This window comes from Polyergus mexicanus, unplaced genomic scaffold (assembly GCF_030449975.1).
Source record: "Polyergus mexicanus isolate NDT 795.1 unplaced genomic scaffold, iyPolMexi1.0 SCAF_11, whole genome shotgun sequence".
In the NCBI taxonomy this organism is placed as follows: Eukaryota; Metazoa; Arthropoda; class Insecta; order Hymenoptera; family Formicidae; genus Polyergus; species Polyergus mexicanus.
In genome coordinates this window covers 6,920,367-6,937,680 of record NW_027223331.1, presented here as the reverse complement: position 1 = coordinate 6,937,680, position 17,314 = coordinate 6,920,367, and the positions used below count along the sequence as shown (strand labels likewise).

General features: G+C 36.8%; 1 protein-coding gene across 1 annotated transcript in view; it reads left to right on the top strand.

Annotated features, from left to right (window-relative positions):
- LOC138937691 (uncharacterized) overlaps window positions 1-16,662 on the top strand; it is a 32,706-nt gene extending 16,044 nt beyond the window's left edge. Inside the window, exons 2-14 of the mRNA XM_070304205.1 lie at window positions 4,980-5,183; window positions 5,854-5,931; window positions 7,304-7,489; window positions 7,570-7,608; window positions 9,490-9,681; window positions 11,225-11,319; window positions 12,349-12,582; window positions 12,726-13,154; window positions 13,426-13,682; window positions 14,303-14,478; window positions 14,815-14,943; window positions 15,028-15,219; window positions 15,589-16,662. Of these exons, the coding sequence (XP_070160306.1) occupies window positions 4,980-5,183; window positions 5,854-5,931; window positions 7,304-7,489; window positions 7,570-7,608; window positions 9,490-9,681; window positions 11,225-11,319; window positions 12,349-12,582; window positions 12,726-13,154; window positions 13,426-13,682; window positions 14,303-14,478; window positions 14,815-14,943; window positions 15,028-15,219; window positions 15,589-16,634 (3,257 nt within the window). The 3' untranslated portion in view covers window positions 16,635-16,662. The remainder of the gene's footprint in view (window positions 1-4,979; window positions 5,184-5,853; window positions 5,932-7,303; window positions 7,490-7,569; window positions 7,609-9,489; window positions 9,682-11,224; window positions 11,320-12,348; window positions 12,583-12,725; window positions 13,155-13,425; window positions 13,683-14,302; window positions 14,479-14,814; window positions 14,944-15,027; window positions 15,220-15,588) is intronic.
- Window positions 16,663-17,314: the final 652 nt, after the last annotated feature.

The following is a 17,314-nucleotide window of genomic DNA, read 5'->3' as shown; positions in this document are numbered from 1 at the left end:
CGCAATATTCCGAAAGAACGAGATTGCGAGCGCAGCGATGCACTCTGTTTGCGGTACACGATGGATTCGTAGACTCTATTTGTGGTCAATTTATATTGACCGTATTTAGTCGCTTTCATATCTGATGCATTCTTTGCGCGGTTTTATTTAAAATTTTAAAAACGTATGATCCAAACGATCGGTTTACAATAACAGCATCGTCTATAAAGCTATTTAAATATCGATTAAACTGTAAAAATATAAAAACTGAGAAAAATATCGAGTACTTGGATGGTTTCGTGCATTTCATATTTTAATTCCTATTTTAATAATTTTTAATTTTATATGTTTATTATTTAATATTGTATAACAAATGGTTCAAAGGATTAATGATTTCTGTCTCGCGAGATAATCGAGTTGTCGTTAAAATATTTTTCTCACATATATATATGTTTTCACATTATAATTATTATATTTGAAAAATCGTGTTAAGGACTAATTGGCCATTTCGAGAGAAATAAAGTATTTAAGAGACTATCAGCTTTCGTTCCGATCACAATTGCTTACCTAAGGCGAATAGTCACGTCTAGTGCGTTTTTCGAAAGAGAAGAGGTTCAACAAATAAATAAATAAATGTCCGGCCGGTTGAAAGAAACAAAAGCTGCCGCGCAAGCACACCGAATGCTTACGTTTGCTACGTTTCTCAAGAACAACGAATCGGATAAAACCGGTGCTGTTATTACTTTCGACAGACATCGACGATCTTTGTCAAGTACGCGTAATAAATTCTTAAGTTATTGATATTTTTCTTCAAAGGATAACGAATAAATTATCTTTATAATTATATCTCTCGTCTGTTACCATAATTTAATTCGAGGCTTTCTCCTTTATTCTTTTTCTCTCCCTTTGTATTATCCTTCGGGCACATCTGTGCGAAATAATAATTTCCGATATCGTCATTTAAGTATTCCGGCTTTAAATATGTATGGGAAATATGTCTTGTACATTTGTAGAATAATACATGGCGATTAAATATGTGAAACGTTTGCGTAAATATTGCTCAATCTCGGATATACAGAAAGAAGAGGAAACACCATCCCTAAATATCGATCTATTGACTATTAGATGGAATTTTAAAGCACAGGTTCGAGCCCGAATTTCCAGCTCGAAATAAATTAAATTCTTCGAATCCCTCGAAATGGGAGATGTATTAGAGAAAAATTAGATTTTCTTTAACTAATCTTCAAGCAATATATTTTTTCTATTGTAAACATGGGGGGAAAAAAAAATAAAAGTTTATTAATTCGCAATGAATACTATTTTCATTTATAAATTTTCTTTGATAATCCCACTATTCGAACAATCGAATCTTCGTTTCGTTCGAACAGATCGATCACACATTTCTTTCGAATCTTTTATTTAAATTCCGTCCGACTGGAACAAGGATTGTCCAGTACGATAGACAGCAACCTCTGCGACGTTCGCCAATTCTTTCGTCCACGTTCGCTGTTTACCGTGGACCGAGTGCGCGCGTATAATGATTACCTTGTTACGGCTTATGTTATTCCGTAGAATCGGGCGAGGAGAGTCACGGGCGGAGGGAGAGATATGGATTTGAGGAAAGAGGGAAGAGAGTTGTAAGGCCACAGTTCGCTCCATTCATACCGTTGCACTCGGCAGTGAGTGCAGAGAGGAAGAAAGAGGGAGAGAGGGGGGGAGAGGGAGAGAGAGAGAGAGAGAGAGAGAGAGACGGTGAGATGTCTGGATGCAGTGATGCAGTGACCCTCAGTGACCCTTTCTCTCGCACGCTCAGGAATAGATGAGTCTCTCTGTTCAAGAGTGCAATCGACTAAGTACGTTTCTTTACGCTACTTACAAGAGATTGTAAGATGTTCGTTAAAAATGTGTTTTAATAAAATATAATTTTCACGCAATAAAATAATTTTCAGTATTAAAATGAACATCTTTTAAATTACGTATAAAAGACAAATTTCTCGTAGGGATTACGAGAAAATATTGTACATATGAATATGACAAAGATTTATAATTTAGTAAATCGATTCGAATGGATTAACACGAGAAATATAATATTAAGGGAGAAGTGTCTATTTTGTAAATTACAGAGACTAAGAGACATAAAAAAAAAATGTGAACGAAAGAACCGATGAATCACTTTTATACACGCGTTAATTGTAAACATTTATATCGATACTTATTTCTCACACTTTCGACTCTATAACGGCTAATGTACGTACACGTCAACTTGTATTTCGGCTGATGTCACGATACGTATACACCACGCGCTAATTAAATTTGCAGAAACACTCGCACACAAGGGCGGCTTATGGTCGCATCCTACGACACGCGTCTCTCCCACGTTCGCTTAGAAGTGTCCGTAACAAAATCTTGGCGCTGCAGTATCTCCTTGTCCGGTGTAGCGGGATTAAAATCCTCTCGGAGAAGCGTTCATCTCGCTGCTTCGGCGACGAGGACTTCCGGTTTTGCGCCATTAACTAACTTGGCTTGTTTCCCCGCCTGGTGCGAGCTTCCGCTGGCCAAGACTGGAGTGTCCTTTACTGCCGCGGCTCTCGTACTTAGGTTCCCGGGACTAATGACGGCTCCAGCATCGCGCATGCTGCATCCATCCGCATTACGATCCTCGAGAATACAACGAGAGGGTTAAAGACATAAGCGAGAAGATAGGGGAGGCTCGGTTATTAAGCGCGTTCTTGTCTTTGACGCATGCACGATGCAGAAATAACGGCGGAATAATGGACGCGGACGCGGAGATTAACGGCCAAAATTAATTTTGACGTATCCCATCAATTATAAAATGTTATATTACGATTTTTTAAATCTTATGCATGAGAAGAAACGCATTGTTATCTTTAAAATTAATGCCTTTTTAAACAGAGAATTTTTTACATTTTTAGACAATACACGAATACACGTCGATGAGTAAATGGTGGTAATTGGCAGGTCACGAATTGAAATAATCGATCTTTCGAGAAAGTGGAAAATCGAGCTTTCGGATATCATTATGATAATTTGACATTTCCATGAAATGCAGGGTATGCACAGGAATTACGTAATACAAGAACGTGTTTTTGATATGCAATCACGTTGTAATTTTTGTTTGTTACTGGAAACGAATATGATTGTAGAATAAAAGATAAATTCTATTAATATTCTGTCATAATATAATTAATTTGATCTTTTTCTTTTACATTTACTATAAAAAAATAAGAAAAATAAAAAAATAAAATAAAAAAAAATGAAAAAGAAAAGGATAAAAATAAAGAGATACACGTACGTGCAGAAGAACATTTCAATAGTAAGTTGTGAACTTTCCAAGGCAACCAATTCGGATCGATGATAACTCTTCTACGACACTCTCGCGAATTTCTAGCACATCGCTATTCTGTCTTTTGTCATTAATTTGCTTAAGATTAATCAATTACGCGCAATATACATATATTTCTTGTCTTGAAAATTTCTACAGATTAAACGTCGCTTGTTTTTTTTTTTTTTTTTTTTTAAACATTGTTAGGATGATATCAATGTCAATCTTGACTGATGACCCTCGGGCACTTTCGTTGCGAAATGAGTGCACGGTGGAATTTATATTGAAAATTCTATTTTCGGAAGGGCTGTCCTCCCACTCACGGCCGAACGTGCAAATATTTTCGACGTTTAAGTTCACGTGTAGCGATTTTTTCGTAGCGTTTTCGACGCGCGCGCTTGGAATTGAAGTGAAGCTTTTCCGACATTTTCCACACGTTTCGTTTAAATCAGAATCAGATTGTCACGGTTAAAATTGTTACTTCCCACCGCGGTTTAAAATACTTATTATTTAAGCTTCTTGAAATTGCTTACGGAAAACAAATAAGAAAAAAAGGATAATTAAATTAATTAATTACAGTATTAATCTAATCTAATCTCGCTCTATAAACCCTTGTGTAAATCCAGCAACGGATTTCAAATTTTCTTAAGAAATTTTAATGCAAGATTTTTCAACTTTCTGTGTCTTCAACAAATCGAGGAGAATCAATTGATGAATTTAAAAAGTATCCGTATAATTGTAATACTCCGATAAGATAAGATTGAAGTTTATGCGTCTAAAACCCTGTAAATTTTTGTTTCCGAACGTTTTGCTTCGAAGGGATATCGTTTTCTACTGAAAACTTAAACGCTTGTTCGATTAAGGCTTTTCGATAATTATTTTAGCCGACGTAACTTTCGATAATTGCGTTCTGCATCGTGCACTAAGATTTTGCGATCGTTAATTAATTACTAATTGGATCTTATTAATCGGGATTCTATCGTACATTCGTTGCGCATTCACCGGGTGCTGCTTTGTCTATGTTAATAGAGGATACACGTAGCCTGTGCGGATCGCTGTGCATCCTCTCGGATTAATGTAATGCATTACATAAGACACGATTTGACCGCCGAGACGGTAGAGAGAATCGAGTAAAAAAGAAATTCAATCAGCTTGATTTGATGTTGTTACCAAGCCACAAATTTATACGTACATCACGAATAGCGCCAAATAAAAAACGCCCTAATTTTTTCTGCGCGAATATATTTTTTAGATATTTAAATCTATGTATTCAATTTTATTGTTAACTTTTCAAATTAAATTTTGCTAATGCGTCTACGAAGAGCAATATAAATCGTTCATTTTCTATCATCCCGATTAAAGATCGGCACGAAAATTTGGTTTTTATTAGAAACGAAATAAAAAAGCGCGATGAGTATAATAAAAATTGAAAAAAAAAAAAAAATCAATTTCTTTTTATCAAGCATGTATCAGCATCGCATATTTTCCGTTATAGAAATCATTTAACAAATTATTTAATAATTTATTGTGTAAGAGAAGACAAGCGTAAGAGCCAAAATTTCGAGGATACCTTATATACGCGCGTTTCGATAACCTGGCCGAAACACTATAATTAAAGTTTCGTTACGTAACGAGAAATTTATACTCGCGATCACAGGATGCAGATATCAGGGTCGCCGATATCAGGAAGGGACGGCTGTGGATACGTCCGAGCCCTGTCTACGGTGCCGATGCATCGAAGGCGCATTGAGATGCCGGCTACGTGTGTGCCCGCGATTGCCGAACCCACCGCCGACGGGCTGTCACGTTCGTTCACCGACCGAGGATGCGTGTTGCACGGAGTTGGTATGCGGCGAGCAACGTTAGTAAGATAATATCTCACTTATCGCTACTGGATTATCTTGTCGATAGAAAGATTTTTTCGCTTCACCAAGAGAAACAAAGTTGTCCCTCTTCCGACATCTGCCGCTCAAGCCTCGCTGCCGGAAATCATTATTCGTTCTTATTCTTTCTCCTTCGTTCTTGTATATTTCCCGTCTTGTTTTCACTCTTGAAACTACCGGGAATATTTACGGAGAAAAAAACGGATTCGCTGTTTCAGTGACCAGTTTCGAACATTTCTCTATTAATGAGAAAATATTGTAAATCGTTTACGGCCAATAACTGTTATAGAACCAAAAAGTCTTTCTGTGAACGAAGAATTCAAGAGATCATTGAAAGATATTATACCTCACATGATCTTTTTTATATTGGTACTTACATTTTTTTTTTGTTTTTGTTTTAAATATATATATTTTTTTAAATAATTTTTATATGAATTATCTGAATTATAATTTAATTATTCAGAATATTAAATGATTATTATATTAAAAGTTGCGCAAGAGATGTTTATGTTAATACATAAACTTATCTCTTGTCCCTTTTATAGAATCCGTTGCATTAAAACGTATAAAAGTTTCGGCTCTGCGGTAAAGCAGATTAAAGAGTTAATTGTGATGAGCTAGGGTTTAAATTTATTATTTGGCGTGCAGGCGATGTCGAGAATATGTTGCGGAGAGCCAATATACCAACGAACATAGAAGCTGAGAAGCATGCTCAACCTCACGAAGGTATTTCTCTCTATTCTGTTCATTTTATATTTTGTTATTTTATCTTTTTCGGGAAAAAAATGTCCTATATTTATCGTACAAATAATTTCTTTTTTCTTTTTAAATTATACTCGCGCGTGTAAACATATACACGCACAACATATAAGTGATATTTATTTCATAAACCGGCAATTTGACTCAACTTATTACAATATATAGCTTAAGTAATAATTTATTTTTTATCTAATTGAATGTAATGTATCCTTGGTTAAATTAGTAGCGTTCTGTGTGCGCGCGCTATTATTTTTAATAATTTCCATTCTCTAACTTCATCTCTGGGAAGAGCGTCTTGGTTACTTCTGCGGTAAATAAACGAGCCTCGTTACGCCCGAGTAAACTTGGGTAAATAAATCGAGGTAGGTGGAGAACACTCGGGCATAACACAGAAGAGAGGGGTTAAAATGGCTCGTTTAATGCTGAAACAAAAGTAATTTTAAATTAATTCGGAATTTCTTTGCTGTCGCAAGGTTTATGTCAAGTACATTCTTTCATCTCTTACATACATGTTATATGTATCGCAATTAAATCGATATATGCGTGATTTTTTTTTGTTACTTTAACTTTATTTATTTTAAATAATATAGATGATTATTATCTCTATTAGCTGATAATCTGTAAATTTCTATTTAATATCTCGCGATATTCTTGTTCGTGTCAATGAATCGAGCACTTCTTTACTTTGGATTGTAAAGTTTACAAAGTTCCTTTCCTGTTCATAAAATATAATAAAAAAAGAAATGCCGAGTTAATGAAGTTAAACATATTGAATAATAAAATACAAGAGAGCATTCGTCGGAGTTGCATTTTCCCTCGAAACAACAACATTACTTACATTACTTTATAAATGTATAGAGCCTGTGCGTCTTTCTTGAAAGCGTTGTTAAATAAATTATCGGGCACCGAGAACTTTGCCGAACTTCGACGAGAAGTTCATGTGCTATCTCACAGACAGGAACGATCTTAACGAGAGCAATTTAACGTGAATTACAAAAAACTCCATTCAGTGTTCGATCGCAATTAAAGATTAACTGTTATATATATAGATATATAGTTTCCTTTCTTTTTAAGATCAACGATTGATTATCGTTATAAATCGTTATATCGCGAAATAAAATAATTGCAGCATTACAGAAGCGCAAGTTAACGTAACGGAGTTGAAGATTTTATCCGACAAATGATAGATGATAATATAAAAAGAAAGAAGTCTCGGGTAAAATAAAAAGAAATGTATTTCTGATATATAGATGGACTTGTACGGTATTACTAAAATTCTTGTAGTATATTTGGATTAAAAAAAAAAAAAAAAAAGCGAACTACATTCGGAATACACTAGGATGTCTGCACGAGGGCGTTCGATACGGCTCGGGATCGGCGATGATGGGTTCGCGACGATGCGAGTACTGTTACTGCATATCCGGCTCAAGGAGATGCGTCCGTCCCAAGTGTCTGCTGCCGCTGCCCGGATGTATCCCGCTGTACGCGCCCCATTCCTGCTGTCCGGTCGCCTATAACTGCACTTGTGAGTGTATTTTTATCACGTCGAGACGCCCGAGTTACTTTAAATCACTTTACCAATGGTCCTCTTTATTTCTTTTCAAGACCACCATCCGTCCACAATGGAGCCGCTATCGGGAAACGGTGAGTTTGAATTGTTGTCGCACTTACGAGGCAGTTCTCTTAACTGAATTCTAAAAAGGCGGATGATGCTAGGCGAGAGATTTTCTGGAAACTCGATAGAGTGACTCGATCAAGCTTTATCGCTTACGCGAGAGAATCTTTGTATTTTTTTTTTCCGATCTGTCATTTCAGCGAGAAGAAAGAGATATTTTGAAATTTGAGATATTTTGATATTTTGCAATTTTTCCGATACTGAATTAAGAGTTTCGCTTTGCGAAAATTTCGATCTATAATATAAATTCAACGCTAGTAGAGATAGCTTAATATGATAAATGCGATGCAGCGCGAGCAAACAGAGATTGTTCTACATATATTGGCATTGTGTGTACGAGCGGATAACTTATCAAAGTTCGCCCCCGGGAATAGAAAACTTCAAGAAAATCGGGCTATTAGGGATTATTCCGAAATTCACCGCCGTGCGACTAAAGCTTTCCGCCGAAGCGCGCTCTCGAAAGTTGTGATGAAATGTGTAAGTTAATAACGAAGAGTTACCGCTAACGTTATATCACCTCACGACACAAGGATTCTACCTCCGGATAACCGACGCGGTTCATTTAATGCTCGGTAGTCTCATCGGTATGGTTTAAACTATAAGTTTTAAGGAAATACTATAACAATACTATAATAATGTGTATTATTTAAATTAAACGCGGTGTTAATTTTTTGAAATCAAGAAATTAGAAGATATTCTTATAGATATATTTTAATTAAGAACTATGCAATTAGAGATTTTTTTTTATAAATTCGAAATATCGATCTCTTACCGCAAGTGTTTAATCTCTATCAACAAACAGGGCGCTAACGAGCCTCGTATTAAAATTTTCCGTTAAAGTAAAATTCACTAGAGGGACTAACTAGGGGGATTAAAAGTTTCTTATTTTTTAATTCTCTTAGTTCGCTCATAACTCGCTTGAAAACTGTAAACGCCTCGTCGTTTTTCTCAATTTCTCTATCGATATTTGCGGTCCGGGTGCGCGACTTTAAAACACGTTTTGTACACCGCGACGCGACGGGGTCCTGGATTCTCTCGTTAAGAGATCCGACATCCGTGAAGGAACGTGTATAACGCGATAAAGAGGATGGCGCCCGATACTCTTTGCTCCGGAACGGAAGCTGCAAGCTGCGCCGCTTCGAATTGCCGAGATTGTCGAGGTTCATTTAACGCCCGCTTTCTACGTGGCCGCTTAAATTTAAGCCGGGCTTAAAATCTCGGCCGCTACAACGCGACGGCTGTCACTGGCTGCCGGGACATTCGGGAACGGGCTTAATTTTAAACGAGCACACGGGAAACCATCCCCGTCAAATGGGCGATTGCGAGCCTCTGACGCGACTGACAATGAAAAGTCGGTAAATAAATATTTCGAACCGTATACAAGCGCTCGTTAATTTCTCCCGGGACGAGCAAATATCCTCGAGATCGTCTCATTTGCTTGTCAGAAGGAGGCTATTACGGGCTAATAGGACGATACCATCGAAAGAGCAAAGTTATTATCACAGGAATATAATTTTATTGAAATAAAATATCCAAAAAATATAGAAATATGTGCGAAGAATTGAAATCGAAATTAAAAAATTAGATTTTATAATAATTATGATTACGATTTTATAAGATTATTTTACAATTTTATGCGCATTCCGGTAAAATATACAAAATTCCCTCCCTTTTCTTGTACCATAAGATCTCTAAAAATCCGTATGTACATTCGGGAGATATGTCGATATTAGAGGGACATGCTCCTTTAATATCCGGATATACGCGCGGGCGGAGATAAGTCGAGAACGGAATCGCGCCGTCTGCGGGGGCCAGATTTTCGCGTTCTCACGGTTCGGACGTTCATCCAGGATGTCGCGTGGGCGATCGCGTTTACGCCGAGGGCGAGATGGTCCGCGACATCGAGTGGAAGGCCGCATGCGACAATTGTTTCTGCGCGATGGGCGCCATACGGTGCGTTCCGCTTGCGTGCGCGCCACCACTTCAAGGCTGCAGCCCGATCGTGCGGGAAGGACAATGCTGCCCGTCCACCTATAACTGCAGTAAGTACACGCAAAAGTTTTCGTTGCATCGAGCCTGCTGAGCGTACGCGGCATATCCGGTGCATTCATGCACAATTCACACGACCGGATTGTCTTTTCCGCTAAATTAATCGCGAAATTCTTGGGAATATCTTCCCAAGAATCCTCCTTCCATTTTATTTTTTAAAAATGCTATTCAATATTGAAATATAAAAAAGGGCGATTAATAGCGAAATTAGCGAAAATAGCGCGAAAAATACGGGACTATTAATGCATCGTATAAATAATATTATTTCGAATAATATTCCGATAAATCTTTTTCCTTAAAAAATATGTTGGAATAAATAAAAGAACGTGACAAATATATATATATATATACAGTAATATTGTAATTAAAAAATATTTTGAAAAGAAGTTTTTATAAAAATATATATCTTTGTTACACAGATTTAAATTTCTGCGAATTTTAGTTCTTTCAATTCCCTATTTTCCGTTAAAATTCTGCATAAAAAACTTTTTGTTAATTATATGTAAGATCAGTCTTTTAATTTATCTAACGAGAAATTGAAATGTTTTTCTTTATCTCTTTATTTTCGAAACACGCACACAGTTTTCAACATCCCGCGTGGTAGTAACGGAAGCCAGTCGTAATTAACGCGAAGGATCGGAGTCTCGCTCGATTAAATTTAAAAATATTTTACGGAAAGCGAAAATATTTATTCGATGCCGTTGCGAGAGAATAACGAACGTTGCTGTCAACAAACAGAGCGTTTCGTCTCCGTATTTAAAAATATTTCACCGGATATCTCGTCGTTCGCGAAAGGAAAATAAAATATTTTGTTGGGTTTTCCACGAGCGTAAGCGAATCAAACGCGTCGATCCTTGGAAGCGAGAAACATCTGCGAATTAAAATGGGATTTAATTTCCGCACGAGAGAGCGTTTATTCGAGATAGTCAATATGGCGTCTCCGCGAATGTGATAGCCATCGATATTAATGTCGCGGCAAATAGAAACATACATCTATCGAATAAAATTGGCCACATATAACTTAAAAGCACGTTTCACACACTGCCGTTAACAAATCTGCCGCGTCGCGTTTAAAAAAATTCATTACGTTAAAAAATTTGATTTTATATTATTTTTTATAGCTATATTTATACGTAATTACACGAGCAGTTCTTTTCAAACATTTCACTCATTCAGACCTTATTATTTTGACCGATGTACAATATTTATTTGTATATAATATATATCGATTCTCTATTACTTGATTTCTTATATTTAATGCCCGTATATTTTTATAGTTACGTATGTAATAATAAAGAAAAAATAATAGCAGAGACAACAGATTTTTCTTTAAATTTACAAGCATATTTTTGATACGATACGATGTTTGTGATTTTTCTCCGACTAGAGAAATTCCGACTGTTTCGATAAGGAAAACACAAGCGGGATCTATCTTTTCTTAAAAAAATAGCATTCTCTATCTTGATTTTATAAGCATGATTTTACGATTCAAATGTTCTATTTTGAGTAAGAAACTGAGAGATTTATACATTCAAGGCGGCAACATCGAAGTAAAGGCCACCCAAAACTACGCATCCTACGCCTTTATCAGCAAGGACTACGCCAAATTTCGCAAGGAGACCAACTTTTTCGTACGTTTTTATGTTTTCTTACGCTTTATGTTGTAAATTATCTAAATTATCATCTTTCTCCCTATCTCGAACTATAAAACTAATTAATTGTAACTAACTATTCTAAATAAGTTTATATGCTATTCTCCAAATCCCAAAGTTACCAAATAGTAGGAACAAACTCGCGGGGGATCGAAGTTAAGGGGCGGTGATTTATGTAGTCGGCGGAATTTAATCAATGAAATCTACCCGAAACATTGGTTATAAACGCGTTAGACATTCGACTTAGTTTAGGAATTTGGGAACGAGGCATACCTTATTGGATCACGTAACGCGATACGAGTTGTCGATTAGGAGACGATGTATCTATTATGGACGTGTTGCGTTATTATTAATGGGTGTAGCGTCGTTAGTACAGAATGCCATTTATGTAGGAGAATTTGAATCTCGCGAGATACACGGGAATCTACTCAGACAATGGAGACGACTGCGGCGGATCCCGATGAGGTTCGTCGCAATTCTTGAATATGCGGGTACGTCAATCGCGTGTTAATCTTAAAGAACATGACGAGATCTGACAATTCTTATCTAGGAATTACAAAGTCTATTATTATAATGCTATGTAATATGTAATAAATTTGTTAAGAATTGTATCTCATAAACAATAAAAAATTTTATACACGTGTTTAATTTATTAAATTTTGCAATTTATTAAAATTCTGCATTATTTAATTTGCACGTTTGTGGCATAAAATTCGTGCTTTTTAACAATTTATGACGTTCATATTGTCATCGATTTCTATATAATTGTCCGTTGTCAAAAAATTGGATTTTACATGTAATGGAAATTGAGTTCTGATATTTAACGCGAGCTAAGCAGGATCGTTAAATTGATTCAATCGATTGACAATCGAGGAAAAGGTTTGAAGCCAGCGTAAATAAAATTTTATAAAAAATCTCTCTCTCTCTCTCTCTCTTTCTATAAAATAATTTTAATAAAATTAAATAATTTTAATTAAAATACGAATTCTATTATTATTAATTATTTAGCCTGCGATTGATCAATCCACGAGTCTGCCCGTCGAAGGACGAGGTCACAGAGTGGTGGATGAAGGAATTAGCACTAGTACGATCGATCTCGAGGAGGACTCGTTAGTCACCACTTATTCTACTGCTTGGCCCTCAACCATGGAGACCGACATGATGGACAATGAAATCTTGATAGGGACGATGGAATACAAATCGACCTTGGAAGTGACAACCACGGCGACTTCGACAAACGAGGTTTCAATCTCATGATGTATATAATTCACATAACAAAAATTTTCAATTTTTAATATTTTAACATACTGTTTCTTTTTTCCGACAAATCCGATATATAATAAATCAATTTATGCATTAATTATTATTTTGTACTCATTCGACAGTTATCGAGTAACATTGAATCAACAACAGCATTCGAGTCGACGCTGGCATCCACTAAAGACGCTGATTCTGTCACTGATTCCTGCACGACGTGTTCTACGAACACGTTTACGGATTCTACGATCGCGTCAACGGAGGATCCATCCAGCACGGATGGCTCGACGATCTCATCACCGGAATGGGCGACGGAATTATCGCTCGATAATGGAAACGATGAAAACGAAGGTACCGACGGGAATGAAAATAAAAACGCGAGAGAAAACGAGGAGCGGAACGAGGACAAGACTACCAAGGCGGGGACGAAGATGGGGGAAAAGGTGGATATAATTGAGAAAAACAAAGCTACGACGCATCCCTCCGCGATTTCCACGGATGTAGGGAATGCGCTTATACCGGACGAGAAATTATCCAAGAACACTTCGCTCGCTAAGGTAACGATGAGGGGGGAGAAGTAATGATTGAAATTTTCATAAAAAAATAATGCATACCAATGAGATATTTTTCTTAAAGTCAAGTAAAAAAAAAATCAGAGATTTTTATAAGCTCGAATTATTTTATAGATATAGATTTATGGCGAATATTTATATGATTTTTAGATTAAATGTTGTAAATTATGTCCAAATATTTTCACGAGATTATCTTGAAATATTTTTGCGAAGAGAGGGCAAGTAAATTTGTTACGATTAAGCACCTATGGCGTAGAGAACGGAGGCCGTTGATAAGAGACCCGTCAACAGTCCATCGTCGACGATACTCATGCCAGACGACATCCTCGTGATGAACGTGACAGTCAAGACGAATGTCTCGGTGAGTCATATACAAGGTGTCACGATAAATCCAATTAGATCCATCCCGCCGGACGTTGAGGCCATTCTGAACATCACTCATCGAGAAAAGGGCGAGGATTATGATTACGACTACAGCGAGCAGACTTTGCCGCCATCATTGCCAAACGTCAGGTGAGATTGTTATCACATCTCGATCCATCATTCACTCTCTATCCCGTTCGTCATTTGACATCAGGACTTCCGCGAACACGTGCGAGCGGCGCGAAGGAAGAACGTTTTTTTTTTTTTTTTTTAATGAGTTTCATAATTGTGATATACTTTTAGAATACATGGAAATATCGGCAGGTCGATGTAATCGATAGTGTTTTATTTTATTTTATTTTATTTTTTTATTAATCAGCGTGATGCGCAATCAATTTTTCACGCTTATAATGGAACTGCTTTTTTTGAGTTTTTTTGGCCGGAGAATATTGCCATTTAATTAAATTGAAAACAACTAATTGATACCGATTTATAGCGGTTACCGCTTCAACGGCAGAAAATATACAACGCCAACCCGGTGTTCGCATCTCTAACAGTTTTTAAAATTTATTTGTGTCACATTTTTACGCAAACGATTTTAATACGAAAAATAACTGATAGATCTTTAAAGAAAACTGATTACTTTCTTACTATAAATCTATTATTTTCCTCTTAACTTCTCCTCGTGACAATAATTCCAAAATATAATTAAAATTATTTCAGAGATTGTTTCTATCACTTTAATAGAAAATTAAATATCGCTATTGTAGGATAATACCCTTCGTGGCGGCAGATGCATTAGTGAAAAGCAAGGACGTACCTTCGCCTGTGACTGGATATCCGCCTGGTTCAGTAGTGGTGTCCCCTGAGTTACGACCGACCGACACTTCCGGTTTTTACGATATCGCCCAGGAGAACCGATTTAGCCCACCGGTAGAGACCGAAGGTATTTTATGATTTTTTTACATGAAATCTCAAATGAATGAGGAGAACGCAAAAATATAAGAGTGTAATAAGAGTAAATATACGAGTTATAATAAGAGTGAGAGATTGTAAAAGAGAGAACTAGATATATGGATATTAGAAAATAAATTCAAAAAATCTACATTGCTTTCATATATCTATTCCCTTGCTTTTCTAGGAGATTTATTTATTTTTGATTAAACTATGTTCTGTGTTATATTTGGAAAAAAGTAGGATGCTGTAGCCATTGATTTGCTGTTTTAAGATTAATCGCGCGTCTTTATAAATCTCAAAGAGTAATAGAACTTCGTTTATGTAGGTGGTTTTGTGCCTAGAGAGCCGCCGTATTTCGATGTTCCCTATCGCTCCACAGACTTAAATCTTGAAATTGGTACTGGAGTTACGGTGGTTCCAGCTCAGATTACGAAGCCGTATCGAAAAAACCACGGTATATATACGATATTTTTTATTAATCTATCAAATTTTTACAGCAGTGCTTTATATCCCTAATTGACATGTTTTGCCTGATCAGACTTGTCTAGTGAATGTCATTTCGAAACTATGGAATACCGTCACGGTGAGATCTTGCCACGGACTGCTCTCTGCGTAATTTGCATGTGTTATTACGGGGAAATTGTATGTTCCTCAGAGAAATGTCCCCCATTGAAAATTAGTTGTCATAGGATCAAGTCCGAGAAGACGTGTTGCGGAAAAATTATTTGCGGTATATATTTCATTATTCTTCTTTTCTATTGTTATAAAATAATCGATTTTGATATATGAACTCTCGTATAAGTTAATTATTACGCGCGTGTGAACTAGATATAAGTTATTAATTTATCAACAAGATATTCTCTTATAAATATATAAATAATAATTCTCTTTAACGAAACGTTAATGATGATCATACTTTTCAAATATATTACACAGGAGATAGAATGTGTGTATTAAGTTGTCGTAACTTATTAAGTCTTGTTTAAAAATTTGCATTATACACGAATCACGAGAATAATTTTTCTTTTCAAGAATATAGATTTGAAATATATATCTTCTCTTCGTATTTTTTTATGATATACTTTATCCACTGTCACAGTTGAAGACGGCGAATCGCCAACGGTGGTGCTCGATCGTGCCGATGCCACGGCGCCTTCTCAACGACAGTCTACAGTGTCTCCGGATCCCTTTCGCGACGTCATCAAGACCGAGCCAGCCCCAGACTTACCTTCCCTAATCGAAGACATGATCCCCTATCTGGTTGAACGCGGCATCACAACGCCCAGGCCGACGTCTATGACGGCGTCGGTCCAGAACTCGGCGGATCGATTGCAACCCTCGCCGAACTTTGACTTTACGGAGCAAGTGTCGCTCATACGGCCGTTCTTCGATTACAGGGAGGAAACGGTCGATTCCTCTTTCTTGTCGAAAACGAAGTACGGAGCGAATCGTGAAGTACCTTCAATGGATATCGTCTCGTTAACGTACGATTCCAAGAATCACATCATGGATCGTAAGCCCGTCGAAAATCCCGTAGCAGGAGTCTTCAGCTACGATGGAACGCGCTTGACCAAGTTAAATCGCACGAGCAACGATTCGAAGAACGATTTCCGTCGGAGTAACATCACGGAGCAGAAGCTCGTGAAACAAAACGTAACCAACGTCGACGATAGAAACTTCACCAGCAAAATGAACAATCGTACCACGAAGTACGACAATCATACCGAATCGGGTAATACGCTGAACGAAGACGAGAGGACCACCGAGGACACTATCTTTTCATTGGACAGTATCCTTGAGTTGCTATTCTCCTCAAATAGCAGTTCTAGCAACAAGCTGCTCGAAACCACGAAGACGCCACATGTTTCCTCCGTGGATGGTGAACGAGAGGATCAGGAGGAGACTCTTGTCGCTTCATCGACGAGTGCGGAGAGGTTAACCGAAGAGACGGAAACCGTCGAGACGTCCTCGAAAGTCCTCGACAACGAGATACCAATGTCCGTGGGCAGTTTGCTGAAGCTGGCGGGTTGCAATATATACGGCCGAATGTATCGGGTCGGTAGAATCATCACGGAGCTCTCGAGTTCCTGCATGGAGTGCAGGTGCACGGAAATTGGTGTCCAGTGCAAACAGTTAGAATGTTGATCGGACACCGATTTCTTTCGTGCGTCAAATACCGATTTAACATTATCGTAAGAAAACATCTCGCGAATATTCGAGAATGAAATAAGACTGTTCTGTGGAAAAGATTGAAAGTGCATATATATTGCGTGGGATATTTCCGAGAAAGAATAAAAAAGCTATTTTATGATTTAGTGCGGACAATAGTTCCGTCTTTTAAATTTTGTTTTTTTTCGTTGAAATCTATAAAGTTTACGACAATAATGAAAAATCCACAATACATTTTTGGGATTAAAATAATCTGAGATATTCTAATTGTATACGTACGTGTGTGTGTAAAAAATGTAATCTTTATAGATAATTATATTAAGATTTCGAAAGAGAGAAACGATATTTAAATATAAATAATTTTATATAATAGATATTTACAAAAAAAATTTTTTAAGTTCAAAAATATTAATGTCTAAAAAATCTATCACGATAAATCTTGTTAGATGAAATCAATGGCCTTAGAAACACGGGTTGACAAAAAATCATTGCAATATTTATTTTTATATCTTACGTTTATGAAATTTGCTGGAGAAAGGTAGTTGATAAAAATTTTTCTCGCGGTTTCTCTCCCGCAATTTTTGATATCTTTACTGCAATCGTAGAATTTGATATAATTTACTATCGGTATAATTAGAGATACTGTCCGAAAGCAC